Raw genomic sequence first — 19,539 nt, 5'->3', positions numbered from 1 at the left:
CCCGAGCAATGATGGAGGTGATTATTAATTAATCATGGTCTTGGGGGAACGGTATCAGTGCAAGGAGTAATTAAAATGAAGCATTGTACAGTTGTACCGAATGATGATTTATGAGCCCGAGGAATTGCCGCTCTGCCCTCTCCCCTCCGCAGGCTCAATGGGAAGGATTAACTGGACGGATTGTTTTCAACAAAACCAGTGGCTTGCGGACTGATTTTGATCTGGACATCATCAGCCTGAAGGAGGATGGCCTCGAGAAGGTGCGTGGGCTCTGGCTGAGGCTCAGCAGAGGGCCAGGGATGTTGGAAGTGCCTTCTACTGCCCACGGGCTGAGGGGCAAGACTCACTGCAGACACACCCTTGAAATTCAATGACCCAACATGGCTTCTGTAGAACTGTGGGACAGAGGAGACTGTAGGGTCCTGTTACATACACTTGAGGGTGCCAATCTCAGTGGCTTAGCTACAGCAGATACCTATGACCTCACACTGAGAGCTAGGCTTGTCAGGAAAACACAATCAAAGACTTGTGGCACAAACTGGCTGTCTTTAAGACCCTGAAGGGGTCAGAGATAAGGACATGTATGTTCTTAGTTTAAACGTTCTGATCTCCACAGATTGCCTACTTGGGGTAGCAAGTTCACGGTCCCTGTGAGACATTTAAGCAAATATGGAGAGATTGCTTGTCTGGGAGATTTGAGAAAATTCTTACCTCAAAGAGATGTTGTAGTCCTTGGGGCCTGGCCTCCCCAAATTCCAGCTCATCAGATCACTGATTCCAATATTTGGTCAAAGAAAGCAAACCTGTATGGATTTGGAGCATCTCGTCTGGCCAACAGAGAAATGCTGTAATGAGGCCTATGACAGGCTCCAGGAACCCTTAGCATGTGCTACAAAAGTCAGGCTGCTGGGCCAAGAAGAGGATTTAACCTGAGGCCCCAGTTTTCAGCATCTGGAGGAGCCAGCAACTCAGCCACACCCATCCCACTGCAGCTGGTCCCTGAGAGCCACCTGAGTTCCCCTCCAACCCTGAGATGTGCCATTTATATGATATGGAGAGCAGCAGCCAGGAAGCTGGAAGGACCCTCTGCTGTCATTGGTCCTCGGGGCAGACTCCCATCCTCCCTTCCTGCATGCATGGTTCAGCCTCTACAGAGGGTCACTGTAACAGCCCCCTCTCCCTTCCCTCACGCTCTCATCCATCCCAAAGGTATGAGCAGATGTAGCTTCACCAAGTCTAGTTCTACCTGCACATGGCTTCCCAATTCCAAGCCAAGGCATGCTGCAGCCCTTGTTAAGGGCCTTTTAGACTCTGAGAAATTCTTCAGCTGGCCTCCCCACCCAACCCAGTCTCTTCAGCTTCCTGAAATACTTCACAGTTGACTCATGGTCCTGCCCTCCTAAACTTCTGGGTATCATCTCATCCTGGTGTCCTGACTGTGAAAGTGACATCTGCAATCTCCCCCCCCCCCAGGCCCCACCCACCCCAGATGTGGACCTGGCTCTTAGTATTCCTGTGGCTGTGACTCTCCATTCTCTCCTGAGTCCTCCCAGCCACTATATAAGGCGAGGTAACCAGGAACCCTCACGATTCATCCAACAGCTACCTCATGCCATGTGTGGCATTAATTCCCAAGGGCAGGGGCCCTTCCTAGGATCACTGAGGCCCACTCATTGTTCTAGCCTTAGGTGTACTTCATGGGTTCCTCAATCTTTGTTAAGCTCATCAGTGCTGGAGAGCAGGTGCCCCTGCCCTCCTCCTCACCCCTCTCCGGCAGTACCATGGCTGACATGCTCAAAGGTAGCCATCCTAGGTTTGTTCTCTCAGCCACTCATCTCTAGAGACAGCATCAAATTCTAGGGATAGTAGATAGATGGCACACACGCCACCACTTTCCGCTCCTGTGCTCGTGGCAGGCATCAGTAACTGATCACTGGAGCACTCTTTCCATCTGAGCCCACCCTGCAGCATCTATCTCCCAACAGCCCTCCAGGCAGCTGGTACAAATTGACCGTAGCTAATACTCAAGGAAAACTCTATTATCCCTGGATGGAGGTTGGCCTGCCTGGTGCCCACTAGAGGCTCCCAGTCATAGCCACCTGGACCTCTGAGCAGAGAACCTCTTCTTTCCCGTTCTTTCATCTGCACTATGCCTGGAATCTACCAGGGTACCCAGTCAGGGCTTAGAAGAGCTTGCTGGGCTGAGGCTCCTTGCTCTTCACGCAGCTCTGCTTGTTCAGTGCCTTCTGCAACTCCCGCTCCTGCTCAGCACCCAGCCCTCTGCTCAACATCTCCGCACTGAGCTTGGCCCACTTTAGAAAAGAGCTCTTCACTCTCATCTGCCTGCCTCCTTCCCTGTGGCCCCAGTGGTCCACACAGGCAGAGAGCATGCAGAGCCCTCAACACAGCCACAGCCTCCCATTGCCTGCTTCTGTTTGCTAAGCTGGGTCAGAGCTGATCCAGCTAGCTCCAGCCGGTGGCTTTGGGAGGATTAAGGCAGAATTACCCAAGCATAATTACGTATCTCCCTGCTATCTGTCACGCACAGCTCTCTGAGTGGGTTGTTTGCACTTGGCCTCTCTGTTTAATTGATTAGGTTTTCTGAGTACCCCCAACTGGGCCAAGGACAGAGTGGGTGTGCTGCTGCCTTCCTTGAGAGAGAGGAGCCAAGATGAGGCCCAGCTGGAAAGTTTGCTCAGAATGCACCTGCAAGAGGCCTAGAGCTTTAGAATGACTTATAAAAAAATGTATTGCGTTTACTTATTCATTGTGTGCTCACGTATGGAGTTGAGCCACTATGCACCTGTGGACACCAGAGGACAACTTTCAAGAGTCAGTTCTGTCCTTCTATCATGTGGGTCCCAGGGATAGAACCTGGGTCATCAGGCTTGGCAACATGTGCCTTCATTTGATGAGCCAGCTTATCAGCCCTGGGGTGACTTACTTTTAAACCCGTAGTGACAGGGTAGCAAACCGCCTTAGCCATAGTGCATACAGTTCACTAGTCCTGTATTGTCACCCACAACAAGCTGCCCCTCCTTTACTTAGTGCACACATGTGGGGCACTTCTCCCTCATCCCAATGGTAGCATCATTCTGGGGTGGTCCAGGCTTTGCAGGGGTCTGGCCTGGAAGAGACCCATTGAGTAAGCAGCAGGATGCCCAGTGTCTCATACAGGAGGTGGCCTTGGCCCTTCCAATCCCTGCTGGGTATCTGCTCTGCTTCTCCAGCTCTCTGCAGCTCCTCTGCCTTTCTTCTTCAGCTGAGACTTTGTCAGCAAAAGGAAAAGGAAAAACCTTACACCTTGGCATCTCCTCGGAGGAGGGAGGCAGCAGGGTTGTCGTCAGAATTGTACCCTCAAAACACACAGTCACAACGACAACGGCTGTGGCTGTGACCACAGGAAGCAGATGGCCTTGATGAGGAGAAAGGAAGGACTCAGCACCTGTTTTTTGTCTGTCTGTCTATCCAGGTTGGAGTGTGGAGTCCAGCTGATGGTCTCAATATCACTGAAGTTGCCAAAGGCCGAGGTCCTAATGTCACTGACTCTCTGACCAATAGATCACTCATCGTCACCACTGTGCTGGTAAGACCCTCACGCCCTGCTGGAAGGGCCATCTGTCCTGAGAGACCACTCTATTTCCCACCTATCACATCTTGGGTACCCCTTAGGAGGCTCTCAGGAGACCAGGACACAGTAGAAACTTCTAGGGAGGTTCATAAAGCTCTTAGAGGAAGGTTGGAACCCAGGACCTCTCCCTGTCCCCCAAGAGAAGGAAGGCCGTGTCTGTTGTTTCACCTACTGTGTGCCACCTGCTGTTTTAGTAGGACCACAAAGGAGAGTGACGCTCATTACAACTTGTGTTCTGTTCTCCTGCCTGAAGTCTCAGGGCCAAGGCTCTTCCATTGAGCTTTCCCTTGAGCAAGTGCTATGAGCCCCTCTAACTGTGGCAGATGCTATGGACATACCGGAGAGCCCCAGGAGCCTGGACACATGCCACACTGTGCGGAGTTTATAAATCTCAAGAGCCAGAGGCTGCGACTTCTCCCCATCAATAGCAGCACATCCCTCCTCTCTCTGTAATGAGTCAGTGGATCTCATCTTTCCATGATGCTTAGATGGGGGTAGCTCCCACCTGCCTCCCCAGTTGAGACAGTTCTGCTGGACTCCTTCTTCATGACTTCTGTTCTCCTCTTGAATCATTCCGATTCAATCAGGAAGTGGCTTGTGGGCTCTCCCAGGCTCCCTGCACCTTACAAGTTACAGCCACTGCTGTCCCTTACTGAACTGTGCTGTGTCCAGTCTGCAAGTGTGACTGCCTTCTAGGACACACAGAGACAGACAGGGGTTCAAAGCAGGCCCTCCCTGGAGAAAGGAGCCTCTCCAGAGGCAAACAGAAGCTGGGCCCTTTGGGGACCAAATGGGTACAAGTAGATTTTTTCAAATATAGCAACTAAATCTGTAAAACCTATACCCGGATACCTGGGCTTGTTCCTCTTCACAAAAGTAACCTTGGCCCATTAAGATTAAGGAAGCCTTCCATGGGCCAGGCCTGGACCCAAGTCTTGGGAGCTTTCCATGGTGCTTGGATGAGGGTTGCTTCCCCTGCCTCCCCAACTGAGGCAGTTCAGCCAGGCTGTACTAGACCATCCTCCTGTCTACTGTGACTCACCATGTGTGCATTCAGTGGCTGAGTGGGGGGCACCAATGAAACATGGAAGAAACTATGAAATACCCCCGTTCTTCTAGGAATCTCAAGGATACTGGAGTACCATTCATGTTGAGGGGAATTTTAGCCAGTGTGTCTCATCTCTATCCCCCAGAGTCATGGTCACAGAGAAATCCCATTAGAGACCATAGAAACTGAATAGGTGTTGTGGACAAGCTGCTGATAGAGACGGAAGAAGGAACCAGGGAGGTATAATCCTGCCTTTGTCAGGGCAAGAACCCAAGACGACTTCCAAATAGTCATATGCCCTTCCAGTCTTTAGGGATCCATTTATTATTGAGGAGACAAATACTAAAGCCAAAAAGTCAAAAAGATCTCAACAGGAGCAGGGGGAAAACTAATGTAAAATATAAATGATAAAAATAAACAAAAAGCACCCAGGGACTTAAGGGAGACTGACACGCCATTAACAGAATGTGGACATGTGGATAGGGAGGATGAAGGGCTGTGAGAGGAGAGCTAGAGAGAAAGCTTATGCGGGAACTAATGAGGAGAAAATGAGGTAAGGAGAGAGATTAAAAGGGAAGATATTAAGGAAGACGAAAAATTAAATAATTTACAATGCTGACTAGACAAGGTGAAAAGAAAAAAATGTTCAAACCAAAAAAAAAAAAAATGTCAAAAAGCAAAAGGATGAAAGTGTGACAACGGCAAAATATAAAAGGGCAAAAAATAAAATAATAAAAAGGTGGTAAAAGATTAAACACAGAATCGCATAAAATGAGAGGTATAAATAAAACACCTCTTGCAAGGCAAGATTAAAACGAGGTGAGAGAGAAAGGCGACCTCGGAGATGAGGAGGAGAGATGGTTACAGGAGCCATGGAGACACGCAACCACGATGCAAGGCTCCAAACGGAGCCATAATGAGCTGAGGACTCCCCAGCAGGATGCAAAACATGGCCACCTTGAAAGGCTACTGGGTCACATCTCATGGAAATGGCAGCTGTCCCTTTGTCAAGAGTGCAGAGCTGGCTTTAATCCCAGCACGCAGGAAGCAGAGGCAGGGGGATCACTGCACGTTCAAGGCCAGCCTGGTCTACATCATGAGTTCCAGGATAGCCCCTCCTTTCTCAATAGAGTATGAATTGTTCTGCAGAGGCACAAGGGTTGTTTGTTTGTTTGTTTTGCTTTGCTTTGCTTTGCTTTGCTTTTTTGTTAGAAAAGCTGAATCAAGCAAGCAACCCAAGCTTCTGGTCAGTCCATCTTCACAGTTTCTTCACCATAGTAGCACTGGTCCCCAACCTCCTGGGCTCATTCCTTTCCCAGAACTGGCTGGCTCCCAAGAACCCCAGGAGAATGTGGGGAGATAAGCCTCTCTTGGCTCATAGCCTGGGCACAGCTCCACTGCTCCGCTGCCCCTCAGCGTCCACTCAGCTGGGTAGAAATGGCCAATAGCCCTTTGGCACCTGTAGGAACAGCAGATGAATAATGGCTAAGAGGACAGACTTTGGGGCTGTGACCTGGCTTCTCTGTTGACATACTGTGTGGGCCTGAAACATGGCTTTCCTGTTCTGTGCCTGTGGCCTACCTGACAAGGAAGAGACGGGAGCGAATGCACCAATCTCCTAGGGTGGATGTTCATAAACTCGTGTGGGGTGGGTGCAGTCATTGCAATGTATTGCTATGGATTATTCAGGACCCAGTGAGCTCAGATTGACTACAACATGCCAACCATATATAGCCCTGTATATGGCTCTGAAGTTCAGAGCTCTGAATTTCACTAAGACTTAGCACAGTCAGAGAGATGATCCCTGGCATTTGAGACACATTGTGTTATGAACTTTCAATTCTCACTTGAACATTTTTCAAGCCCAGTGCATTCTCCTGGGCCTATCTCACATCCCCTGATCTGCCCTGGGTTTACACTCTGTAGTATGGTTTTAACGTTTGTCACATCCACCCAGGACCTCCTCAGACCCCCTAGCCTCTCAGAGAGACATAAGCCTCCAGGTTAGCCTCTCTCCTCCCCTCCCTTTGCCACAGTCTCAGCTCCCCCTAGGACCAGGCTAATTATCTATTCCTGGGAGAGCTATACAAGTCATAGGAAGTAGCTCAGCCTGGCTCTGTCTGGCAAAGCTGTCCTGGCTGAAACCTCAGCCCCTTGCTTGGCTGTGTGCAGGGCCAGCACTTCCTACTGGGAGCGCCAACCTGTCTTTCCTGGAATTGTCAAGGCAGGCAACCACACTTTGAGTGACATACAGATACCAAGGAACGGGATCAGAACATCAAACTATTCAGCCACTGGGGACTAGGACCTGGAGGAGAGCCCTGGTAAGGACTCCTCCCTTCATCCTGGGATGCGGCAGGCCATAGCAGCCTATGTAAGCTCACCAACCCTATCTTCTAGTCTCTATCCTAAACCTCTGGGGTTTGGTCCTTGCAGTGCCTTGTCCTGAATGGACAAATAGACAGGAGTCTGACTGTGCCTTCTGGATTTTCAGATCACAAGCCAGATTTTCCCCCATTCCAAGGCTGGAAGCCTACCCCAACACCCTCCCTGCAGGCCCAGCCTCTCCTCTGGCTCTGCTCTTCCATGCTCTCATGAAAAATGCATGCACTCAAACCTCGGTTCACACTAAGCAAGCGCACGCAGTGTGCTCCTGGGGCCCTGCTTTTGAAGGTTCAAGGTACTTTGGGCTGTGGATGTGAGTGGCAATCAGGGTGCACGTGGGTGGATGTGAATTCTGAGGCAGGGCCACCGATGGCCTCTGGAAACAGCAGTACAGTCAGTATGCACACTGTGACCCACATAATCTCAACCGCAAGGCAAGCTGACCCCCAGTGCGCTGTGACAGACAGGAAAGCCAAGACCAGAAGGTGGGCCAGGAAGACCAGGCCAGGGGCCATTCTAGATCCTCCCACTGGAGAAATATGATTCTGAATACCCTATCTTGTTCTGTACTGCAGCAGCCAAGGCCTCGGGTCAGGGTACTTGGTCTGTGTGTACAAGCAGGGTCAGGCAGGCAGAACTCAGAAGCAAGTGTGCCATAGTACCTGTGTGTATACATGCGCACATGAGGCATGGGCTAAGACAGGGCACTTGGGGACCCAGCTATCAGATGGCTAATCCCTGAATCTGTCTCCTCTGGGAGCTGCCCTCTCCCTGCCTCCTCTTTCCAGCTTCTGGCCCTGTGTCTGGGAGAAGCTTAGCTCTAGGCCTGGCCTCTCTATTGCTAAGTGATTGTAGCGAACGCAGATGAAGCCTTGTGACTGAAAGTCAGGAAAGGTTATTTTTCTGAACCCCTGTTTTCGGTGACTTATTGAGGAGAAATATTACCCCTGGTCCCACGGCTCTTCTCCCGGAGCAATAGGAAAGCGTGAAGTTATGAAATTGAGGGCACCTTCACTGAGCAATCGATTAGCAGCTGAGGGAGCCGGTGAACTGGCTGTCTGGACATTTCCAGTAATAAATTGTGAAATAGTCCATGAATAAGTAGTCTCGGAGTTGAGAATTACCCCCTAGGAAATGTTGCTGGACTGGAGACGCATTACTAAGGCGAACACCATTTTAATGCCCTGGGCTTCAGCTGTTAAATATGTATGCCATCCGCAAAGCACTTCCCAAAATTAATGGCATTTTGCAGCTGCTCGAAGGCAGCGTATTTAGATGGAGATGTATGGATTCTGGGGCTGTGGTGGCTTCGCAAATGAAGTGCTAATTTTAGAGGCTAAGGCCGTGGAGGGGCGTGGAGGGGGCGGGTCAGGAAGGGAGAAGTCTTAGGGGCTTTCCCACTCCGTTCCCTCCACTTCCGCTGGCGGCCATAACTGTTACCCTTTGATGACGTGGGGTGTGGTCTCTAAGAGGGAAAGGTCACTGAAGTAACTGGGCAGAGAGAACTCGGGAAGAAGGAATGAGTGTAATAACAAGAACAGTGGTAGTAGTAATATTGGTATCTGACGCTCGCCAGGCACTAAGTGCTTTTCCTAGGCGGGTTCATCTTATTCCTCTTCTTGTCAGGATCCGCTCTGTTAGAGTCTCCATTCTAGAAGGGACTGGGAATCTCTCCCAGTCCTGGTAATTTCCCTGGGAAAGGTGATAACTTCTCTCTAATTCTCTGGCTACGCTAAATGAGGTCAGGACCACCAAGTGCAGTAGTGTAGCCTGTTCGCTGCCTAAGAACATCAGTGGAGGGGTAAATGAGCTGACGCCCACCTATGCCCCTCCCTCCAGGCCATCCCCGGGGTGTAGGGGCATATTACCTGAGGAAGGGTCAAAGGGTCAACCTTCATTCAGCCTGAGCCCCTGACCCAGGCCCACCTGCACTTACCTTCCCCCATGTCGAGCTGCTTGCCTGGCTGCAGGGTAGCACCAGAGGCCATGAGGTCTAGGGTGGGACTAACCCAAAGGTCTACTGCATTCCTTTGAAAGCATTGTTCTCAGACTCCATGGGTGGTCAGGAACCCCTTGGAGATTCAGACACTCTCTGTCTCAGAAACCCCTGAAGGAGTCCCTAAGCAGAGTCAGTTATAAGGTGGGGTGGTACACTGGGAAACTGGAGAACCAGGGTAGAAGAACAGAGCCCACCTGCCATAGCAGGGACCTGGGTTGAGACACTTGGCAAGCCTCTGCTCCTGAGGACATCCAACAATGGTCACCTGAGGCTTCCACTTCCCACCCCATCCCAGGGGCCCATGGTCTCAAGAAAATGGTCCTGTCAATGGGGAAGGACTGAGACACTCCTCTAAGTGAGTCCTAGTGCTTTTGTGGGGAAGCCATCTGTCAGTGGGTGGCACTTGGCTAGGAGGAGAGGTGCTTAGACAAGAGCAGAGAGCTGTGGTGTGGGTGGGGAAGGTGACCAGCAGGCCAGGGCAGAGGATGGGTCAGGACTGAGAAAGGAGATCCGGGAGAGCAAAGCAGGTGAGGAGATAGTAGCTCTCAGCCTGAGCTCAGGACCTGTAAGAGCAGGTAAAATCAGGGCGGTCTAAGCCTAGGGACGGAACAGAAAGGAGCTAGGGGGTGTGCTGCTTGGGGTATATCTGAAACTGAGCTCCTTGGAACTATTTTCAACTGCTGTGTGGTCTTGGGTAATGTAGTGACCCTCTCTGAGTCTGTTTCTTCATGTATTAAATGATGATGAGATCATCTATTTTGCATCCTAATAAGACCGAAACGAAACAGACTGTCAAGAGTCAAAATGGCGGTGCATAGTAGTAATTCAACAAATTTGGGGGTGGGGGGGGGAAATTCAGCTTAACCACTCCAAACTTCAACACAGGGGTTGTGAGTGCATGGGGGATGAGTGCTTGAGGTCCACAGAATCAAAAACTAGCATTTTGACCTGGATTGATTCTGGGACATCTGTGTCTTCTGGCCTCCAAGCCTGTCCAACTAGATACTGCCCATTCAGGTCTCCCCACGGCTTCCTGCCTCTGCTCCTAGTTCTTCATCTGTGGTGCAGCCAGGAGTGTGTTTTTGAGAAGTCCTACAATGCTAAGCCTTACTCTATGCCTTGCACCTGGAAAGAGGTGCCTGACACAGGACAAACAGCCCTGGTCCCACACACTGCCTTCTTGAGGACCAGCTGATGCCTGGGAGAGCACAGCCACATACAGATGAAGTTACCACTGTAGGGCTTGTTGGCTTACTGTCAGATCCTGACTTGGGTGCTGAGGAGACCTTAAAAGAGTGGTATTGGGAAGGGGGTGTGTTCAATCTATTAACTAATTTGTTAACTTGTCTAATCTGGAGCAAGTAGGGGAGTCACCGTATCTGATGAAGGCCTTTGCCTGCATGGTCCTCCAACCTGAGTAGACACGAAGCTCACTGGCAAGTCCTGCCTCCGTGGGTCTAGTGTGGGACCCAAGAGTGATTCTCTAACAGGTTCTAAAGTCAGGCTCATGCTGACTTGGGGACACTGGTACAGCAGAAAACCTGTACTATAGCATCAGGTAGTCCTGTTCCACCACTTGACAGTTCTGGGTCACTGGTACCTATGTCAGTCAGTCAGCAGCAGCAGGGCCTTGTCCCCTTGTGCTAAGAACCATCCCTGGAGGTAAGCCACCAAGCTGGCTTTCAGAAAATAGACTTGCTTCTAGGCTGTTGGTCCAAGCCATTTGGAATAGTGTCAGAAAGACAGACTCCAGGGCCTGACCAATGGGAAAGAGCTTATGGAGTAAGCAGGAGGGCCTGAGCTCCATCTGTAGAAAGCCAGGGGTGGTGGCTCAGCCTTGAAATCCCAGTGCGGGGAGGCAGAGGAGGGGATCCCTAAGGTTCTACAGCTAGTGAGTCTAGTTTATTCAGCAGGCCCCAGGCCAGTGATAGACCCTATCTCCAAAACATGCTCCATGGTGTCCACTCCATCCCACTAAAGCAAAGTGAGCTCTAAGTGGTCAATTCTGATTACAGAAACACACGTAATTTTCTTTTTTAAGGCAATTTTTCTTTTTGAGATGAGGTCTTACTATGATCACTCTGGCCAACCAGGGATCTATGTAGACCAGGCTGGCCTCGAACTCACAGAGATCCTCCTGCCTCTGCCTCCAGAGTGCTAAGAGTGAAGGTACAAACCACCGTGTCTGGCTTGGTGGAAATATTTTTAAAAAATATTCTCTATGTTTAATGCATGTTTTGTTATTATTAAAATAAAAATAATAAAAAAAATTGATGGAACTTGAACATTGACACTCAAGTTTGATCTCTAGCCTCCACATGTGCTTGCACACATATGCCCATGGACCTATACACACACATGCCCCCAATGAACATGTGTGTGTGTGTGTGTGTGTGTGTGCACACGCACACTCAAACACACGCTCAAGAGCCTAGGCCAGGTGTGGTGGTGGCACATGCCTATAATTCCAGCATTTGGGAGGTAGCGGCAGGAAGATCAGGAGTTCAAAGTCATCCTTAACTGTTTAGTGATTTCAAGGTCAGCCTGAGCTACAGAGCGTACCCCCACCCTAGCCACTTAGCCTAGCACTTCTTTTCCCTCTGTCCCCACAGGAGGAACCTTTTGTCATGTTCCGAAAGTCTGATAGGACCCTTTATGGCAATGACCGGTTTGAGGGCTACTGCATCGACTTGCTCAAGGAGCTGGCGCACATCCTGGGCTTCTCCTACGAGATCCGGCTGGTGGAAGACGGCAAGTACGGGGCCCAGGACGACAAGGGCCAGTGGAACGGCATGGTGAAGGAGCTTATTGACCACGTAAGCCAAGGCGTGGGCGAGGATGGGATGAGGACAGGGTGGACGGTCCTAGAAAAGTGCCATTTGAACATCTAGGCATCCCAGCGGGTGACAGTATAAGACTGGGGAGATGGGATGAAGGTTGTGACCTTGGGGACTGATCAAGATCCATCAAAGTGTGCCCAGCTCTGCTGGGTCTGCCTGGCCTAGGCTGTCCACCTCCCAACATCCCCACTGTGTATGCAGATTGGCCCCGATGATGGGCCGTCCCAAGGCATCTTTGGTGAGTTTCTATGGGGAGGATCCCTTCAGCTTCTCAGCCATTTGCTCCTTGAAGGATATCCCAGCCCTGGGATTGAGGAACCCAGACAAACATACCACCCATCCCAGGTACATAAAAACTGATATGTCACTTATCTAGCCTCTGTGGGTTCATTGGTTCAACAGATAACTCAAGGAGTGGGCTTGGGGCTGGCATGAAGGGGTAAGACTATACTGGGCAGTACCAAGAACCTCTCACTCTGCCTAGAGGGGGAAGACCTCAGCTATGGACACAGGCACAGGTCACCCAGCCTCTGAGCAGCTTCCACCCCAGTACCCATGTCAGGAGCATTGAGGCGGGGGCACATTGCCACAGGTATCCATGTGATTCTAACAGCAAACATACCATCTTGAAGGTCAAGCTCAGGACCAGCAGATCTGAGGCTCAAGAACCAGCTTTTAGGTTTAGCAGAGGTATGACTTAGGAAGTTCTTCAGTGCAAACACACACACACACACACACACACACACACAGAGAGAGAGAGAGAGAGAGAGAGAGAGAGAGAGAGAGAGAGAGAGAGACCCATATCTTCTTTTTGACTCTAGGCATAGTTAGTAACCACCGAGGCCAATAAGGAAGGGGTGTGACTATAGCCAGGCACTGTTTGTCAGGCTCACAGGGCACAGATAAAATATTCCCCACCTCCATTTCAGGGTCCTCGGCAGTACAGAAGCAATACCTATCTGAAAGAAATCCTGCCTGCAGCTAAGGGAGGCAAGGACCAGATCTACCATGGGTCCTCCTCAGACCTGGTCTCCCCCATCCTTAGGCAGCCCACTGATGCCATTGCAGAAGCTGAGGCAGCAGGGAGATAGGAGCCTGACCTCAGATATTGAGTGGTGGGCTGGATGCAAAGCCTGAGTGTCTTTTAATGCTCTCTACCTAAGTGGGCCTAAGCTTTCATCTCTCTAGAAGAGAGGCCACACTGACCCAGAGGCAAGGAGGAGGCACCTTCAGGGCTGACAGTCTCCTATGCGCTATAATCCTGGGTAGTGTCTGGGCTCCTCATTGCTGTCTCTCCAGGTAGAAAGGCAGCCTCACCAGGCTTTGGTCACTGCTGGACATTGGTGAAGGTACCATGTGGGGACCTCAGAGGCACGCGGTTGAGGCACAAGAATCAATCAGAGGCTGTCACGGTAGACCTATGTCCCTGGCCTGACATAGGTCTACTGTGTCAGACATGGTTTGTATGGAAGCCTGGCGGGAGAGAGAAACACTGAAGAGAGCGCACTGATGCTGACACTTGGTGGCTGTGTGTCCCTTGGCAGTCTCTGAATGTGTCTGTCCCCTTGCCTGTGAAAGGGGATGATATGCCCAGAACTTGTCTCCTAGGGATTCTGTGAGGACCCAGTTAACAGGTGTGCTTGCTGTGGCTGGCAGAGCATCAGTCCTTAATGACATTGTTCTTATTTTTATCCTCACGGCTACTTCTCAGAGAGAGAGTGTGTGTGGTAGTTGGGGGGGGGGGGGTTGTTCAGGAGTCCTTTTGTGTCCCCCCAAGCTCCGGTTTCCTGCCTCCACAGAGAGAAAGATGATAACTGTCTCCACTTTCCTCTGCCCACTGTGAGGCTGGAAGAAAATGGTGGATGGGAAGGGGCTCCTGAGCTACAGGCTTCCCTGTAAATGGCAGGCCGTATTGTCACTGTTATTAGTAATAACTGTAATTATTATGGAAATGAGCCAGCAGGACCGGATGCACCTCCTCTTTATCTGCTTCCCCAAGCCTTGTGAGTGGGACTCTGAAGCCTGGCATTTGCACAGGGGATGGGAAGGGAGAAGACAGAGGTCCTGTAAAAAGGAAAGCCAAGACCACAGGTAGAAGGGGTGGAGCTGTCAGGCCAGCCACCCGCTGCCTCTCAGTGGCCCACAAACTATGAAGAACAGACTTTCTAAAGGGACATGACCATGATGAGAAAGCCAGCAGCAGCCAAACCCTCAGCGCCCCTCTGCTGAGGAAGCACAGAGAGCCTAGTCCTCAGCCTCTGACCTGCTGGGCAGTGCTTTGGAGACCCGGTACCCATCAAGGCCAGCAGGTTGGGTGGGACAGGCAGGGGACCTTGTTAAACCTGATTCCCTACGATTGATGAGCCTGTTAATCCTAGCTTGGTGCCATTTTTAATAACATCATAACCATTTATTAGTGTTGTCAGATAATTAGTCTTCTCACTAGCTCATAGAGAGCATGGTAAAGACTTGGCAATATTATCACTTCCTTATTAGGGATCCGAACAGAGGCGTAAAGATGATGGATTCCCACCTCTGGAAGTGTCTGCCCCCGCCCCTCAGGTCCATGTGGAGGTGCTGGGCAGACCCACCAACCAGGAGGACTTAAAATGTCCCTCCCTGACACTTTGCTGGCCTCCAGCCCAGCACTGTAGGAGGTGGGCACCTGGAGTATGCAAAGGCCTCCTGCAGATACACTCGCCTTCCCGAGTTGCCTTTAACCACACAGCAGCAAACTGAACTGTGTGTGTCTTCGGACCTCGCTCCATCCCTGCTGCCTGCTTCCCCTCATCCCCTCTCAGGCATCTGTCTCTACTCACCTCTCTGCCTTCGATCCTCCCATGAGTCCTGACAACTCTAGAATCCAATGGAAATAGCATTCAGATTCCAGGTTGAGCTCATTTCAGCTCACGCGAGAAGAGCCCTCCAGCCTCTCTGGCTTCCATTCCACCAGCTGCAAATGAAAACAGAGCCTTAGCCTTGGTTCACGCTCAGTGAGCATTCATACAGGGGAGGTGGCCCACTCAGTACACATTGTACCAAATCCAGCCTCCCCTCCCCCATCACACGTGTCTGTGCTCAGACATGGTGGCAGCGAGAAAAGTAACCCTCCAGCCACAGTCATCCTGCTAGACAAGATGTAGCCTAGGACCTAGTGGTCCAGGACCTCAACCTTCCCTAGCTGACTCTAAACAGATGCCCTTGGAGGTTAACACACCGTCATCCAACTCCACGGGAACTGAGGTACACATTAAAGCATCACCTTTCCTGAAACACTGGCCTGCCAGCTAGACCTTCTGTGTCCTTATACTAATACCCAGAAGCCTACTTAGGGAGTAAGAAGGAAAAGACCCAAGAGGAGAGAGCCTAAGGCCAGTGGAAGGCCACAGGTGGAGGGGGAGATGAGGTAGAAGCCTTGAGTCTTGGGTGATAACTGAGGGGTTGTGTTGTTGTTGTCATTATGGGGGTGGGTCCTGGGACTTTACACATGCAGGCAAGTATTCTATCACTGAGCTACACGCCCAGCCAAGTTATTTAATGTTAGCATTGAAAGCTACAGGGCACCACTGGAAGATGTGGAGCCAGGAGGTGACGTCAAGGGAGCCAGGGAGCAGCATCAGCCTGGCTCCAGAGGAAAATTACTCAGCTCCTAAGTCTAACTGGAGTCAGCCTGTGCATGTGGCTTAGAGTTCTGGGGGAAAAGGAAGGGACAGCAGGAAAGAGAGGAAGTGGAGGCCCATCCAGGAGACATGAAGGCTACATACTGGTGCTTGATGAATGGAGGGGTTGGAGGAGGCCTGTGATGAAGGACCAGGCAACGGATTCTAACGTGGACCTCAGGGGAGATGCTGGTTCCCCCTCCAAGTTACAGATCCCTTAGAGAAGTCACCTGAGGCATGTTAGGACCCTATTCTCAGCAGGTGGCTAGCCATAGGATGAGGAGGGAGCCGGATCAGGATGAAGGGGAAGACTGCCCAGGATGCCTAGCCTGGCAAGGAGGAGAACCAAGAGAGTGTGGGTAAGGAAGTCGATGGGACCAGGCTCATGGCACAGAGTTTCCCCTGGTTTCTAGATAAGCTTGCACCAAGATAGGGTACAAAGAATGGTCATAGGTCACCTTGATATGTCACCCTTCCTTTGTGAAAAAATAGCCATGCCCAGACATCCCCTCTAGTCTCCTATCACAGAGTACAGCCAGGGAAAGTGACACAGCCTGGAGGGACTGCACCCTCCGCTTGACTCTTCTAGACAAGCAGTCTCTGATACACTTAGCTTGGCCATTGCCCAGCACCTGGATGCAAAGCAGGCATTGGTGAGCAAAAGACACATAAATGGGCATGGGCTGCTCACCCTGTCCAGAGACACGGCTGTGGATGCTTCACCCTCACATCCAAAATGTGTGTGAGGAAGGTCTAGTGAAGTCAAATCTGTGACCCTATCATCTGCTGGGGTTTTCCTACCATAAGCCATCCTCACTCTGGCCTGCGTGCATGAGTGCTGGAACCCAAACCCTGTTCTTGTGTCCAGGAGAGGCTCTGCTCAATCTACTTCATTCAGCCTGGTCTGGTACATTTGGACACAAGGCATGCTGGGAGCTCTCCCAGGACAGGTCAGGATGCTTCAGGAGCAGGGCAGTTAGTGCAGGGGAAGCAGATGGCTACAGAGTGGACTGTTGTCAAGGCAACAGATTGCCCAGAGCTAAACCTGAAGAGTGTTGGGGAAGATCAAGAGGATGTCGGAGTATATCTGCAGATGACCAGTTAGGCAGGCAGTGGGGGGCGGGGAAGACAGAAAGGACATAGTGTCCTGCTGAGATTCCCAGTATAACTATCAGCTCTAGAACTCAGCCTAGGGAGAGGCCTGCTAAAGGGGTCAGACAACCAGGTGCTAGGGAGGACCAGGCACATGAGAGCTTCGTGGTCTAAAACGGTGGTTTGAGAAACAGGTCTAGTGGCTGGGACAGGCAAGCTCCCCAGCAGGGCCTCATGGGCCTGTTCATCCAGCCTAAAGATCTAGAGTGCCACTGTCAACTTAGGCTTATAGAGTGCAGCTCCACACAGAAGCCTGCCATGGCTTCTCTAGGGAGGGTGACATTGGGGAAGATGGAGTCAGGCCAAAAGAAGCTAAAACTGCGAGACCAGGTTCGTTATTTCTCTCATTGCTGTCACAAGACACGTGAGTAAAGAGCCTTAAAGAAGGTGAAGTTTGGGCTTAAAGTTTGTAGGTGCAATCCACCATAGCAGGAAAGGCTATGGATCGGGAGCCGGAGGCAGCTGGTCACTTTGCACACACAGTCAAGAGGCAGGAGGAGCGAATCCTTGGTGTTCAGCCTGCTGTCTCCTTTTCACTCATTCCAAGGCCCCACAGGATGGGCAGGGCAGCTCTTCCCACCCCAAACAAACCTCTCTAGAAACTTTCTCACAGAGATGCCCAGAGTTTTGTCTCCCGGGTGACTCTAGATTGGATCAAATTGGCAATATCCACCAGCCACTGGGAAGTGGATTGGTCTGGGACTCTGTACCAGAGAAAAGCCCTATAGTGTCTTAAGACCATCCCATGTGGTAAAAACAGGCAGGGTTAGGTTTAGGCATTGGCTCTGACTTTTGTGCAGCTTAGCTGATCTTGGTGGACATGGGAACTATCCAAGACCTTGCAGCAGTTGTCACCAGAGCCCCAGAGCTGGGGTTAGATGCTTCAAGACCATACATGCATGAGATTAGTGTATGAGGGTTTCTGAACCCAGAACCCAGCCCTAACCAACAACAGGCCAGCAGTAGTAGGTGGCAGGGTGGGGTGGGGGTGTCATTCAGTACAGGTGTGATTAAGCCAGACAGAAGCAATGGATCAGACAAATGAAATACCATCAGGGCTTTAGCCACTGAGACAAAAAAGAAGATGGGGGTACCTGGAGGAGATGAAAATAGAGGGAAATGACTCCGGTTTGTTTGATCTATGACTTGGAGAAGAAAGAAGAGGTATCCAGGCTTGCATAGGGTGTTTACTGGGATGGCCATAGTCAAAGTTGCTGAAGTCTCCCACGGTCAGAGCCTGGCTGAGGCTGTAGCTGAGTGAGTGCATGGTGGTCCTCAGTGTAGACAGATCAGAAGGCTTGGAGATCTCTACCACATAAGAGAATGAGAAACAAAGGAATCTTATAGTAATTACCATTCCTATAAGGTATACAGGATGTGTACCATGAGACAGGGAAACCTGTCCTGCCAGCCATCCTCAGAGTCAGGTACAATGCCCTCCCTGGGGACTTGGGGAAATCACAGAGCTGTCCCAGGCATAGGAGAGACCACTGTCAAATTGTCAGGAGTTCTCAGCCTAGGAGGTTTGTACATATACCATAGATCTCCAAGGACTTGACAGTTGACATTTGGGGATTTTCCAATACCTGTCCCCCATCTAGTCAGATTTATGTGAACTGAACAGAATTTATGTGAATTCTGAACAGAATGCCAGTTCTGGGGTTGCTGGTCACCTCAATGCTCACTGTCAACATTGTCAGCTGGCTCAGGATGTCACAGAAGACACCATCCATGGCTCAGTGCATTTCTGAGAGCACCATTCTGAAGAGAGGCTTGCTGGGTGGCATCTTTAAAGCCTTCCAGTGTTCACAGTGGTCAAGCAATTCAGTAAATCCATCATTTGAGGCCTCGTGCTAGTTTCTGTGGATACAGGAGTAAACACAGGCAAGGTCCCTCCCCTGAGCCTCAGGATGTTACATTCTAGCATTGGAAACAAACAGATAACATGTGTGTCTCCAGCCACAGTAAGTTCATCTAAGCAGGAGATTGGGTTGAGTCTCCAGTCAGGATGATGTTGCAAATATGGAAGGTAGCTAGTCAGGAGAGCTTCTCTGGCTTCTAGGCAGATCCTGAGGATTGAAAGCCTGGGGACTTGGTGTGGCCCATCTCAGAAAGCCCGAGAGCAGTGATTCTCAGCCTTTAGCTGCGACCCTTTAATACAGTTCCTCGTGTTACGCTGACCCCACCCCCCACCATAAAGTTATTTTTGTTCCTACTTCATAACTATAATTTTGCTACTGTTAAGATCTGTAATGTAAACATTTTTGGAGACAGAGATTTGCCAAAGGGGTTAAGACTCAGAGGTTGAGAATCACTGCCCTAGAAGAAGGTCTGAGAGACTCATGCAAGGCAGAAGGAGGGCATGAGGTCATTTCTGGTCCCTAATGTGCAGACTGTGGTAATATGGTGAAGAAACACAGGACTGTGAGCACTGGTCCCCCAGCCTGCAGGTGTGACAGGGATAGCAGATGACAGAGACACACTCTTACTGCTTGGATTGTGTGCTCTTCTCTCCCCTGAACCAGGCCTTGCTTCTGGACCATGTGCCTGAGTCCCATACCCTGTTTGCAAGGCCAGAGAAGGCTCTATCCAAACCTGTTCCCAGTCCTGAGCCAGGGCACACACTTCAAAGCAAGTCCTGATGGAAGTTCACCTCACTGAGGGACAGGGTCAAGTATGAGCAGGGCAAACAGACAACAGGGACACCAGCTGCCAGTTTGCCCCCAGGCAGTGACAGGGAGCTCTGAAGAACTGACCTCCCCAAGGTGAGCCCCGAGGGCAGGTGGAAACTGTGCTGGAATTTATTGAGTGGTCAAGGGAGAGGA

At 50.7% G+C, this 19,539-nt stretch overlaps 1 protein-coding gene across 2 annotated transcripts in view; it reads left to right on the top strand.

Moving 5' to 3' along the window:
• The window catches only part of Grik3 (glutamate ionotropic receptor kainate type subunit 3), a 214,825-nt gene that overhangs the window by 160,196 nt on the left and 35,090 nt on the right, over positions 1-19,539 (top strand). For both annotated transcript variants that reach the window (XM_034502711.2, XM_034502712.2), the window contains exons 8-10: positions 153-260; positions 3,473-3,586; positions 11,676-11,879. In XM_034502711.2, the coding sequence (XP_034358602.1) occupies positions 153-260; positions 3,473-3,586; positions 11,676-11,879 (426 nt within the window). The remainder of the gene's footprint in view (positions 1-152; positions 261-3,472; positions 3,587-11,675; positions 11,880-19,539) is intronic.

The sequence above is a fragment of the Arvicanthis niloticus genome, chromosome 5 (genome assembly GCF_011762505.2).
Source record: "Arvicanthis niloticus isolate mArvNil1 chromosome 5, mArvNil1.pat.X, whole genome shotgun sequence".
Taxonomy (NCBI): domain Eukaryota; kingdom Metazoa; phylum Chordata; class Mammalia; order Rodentia; family Muridae; genus Arvicanthis; species Arvicanthis niloticus.
This window is presented reverse-complemented; position numbering and strand designations above follow the sequence as displayed.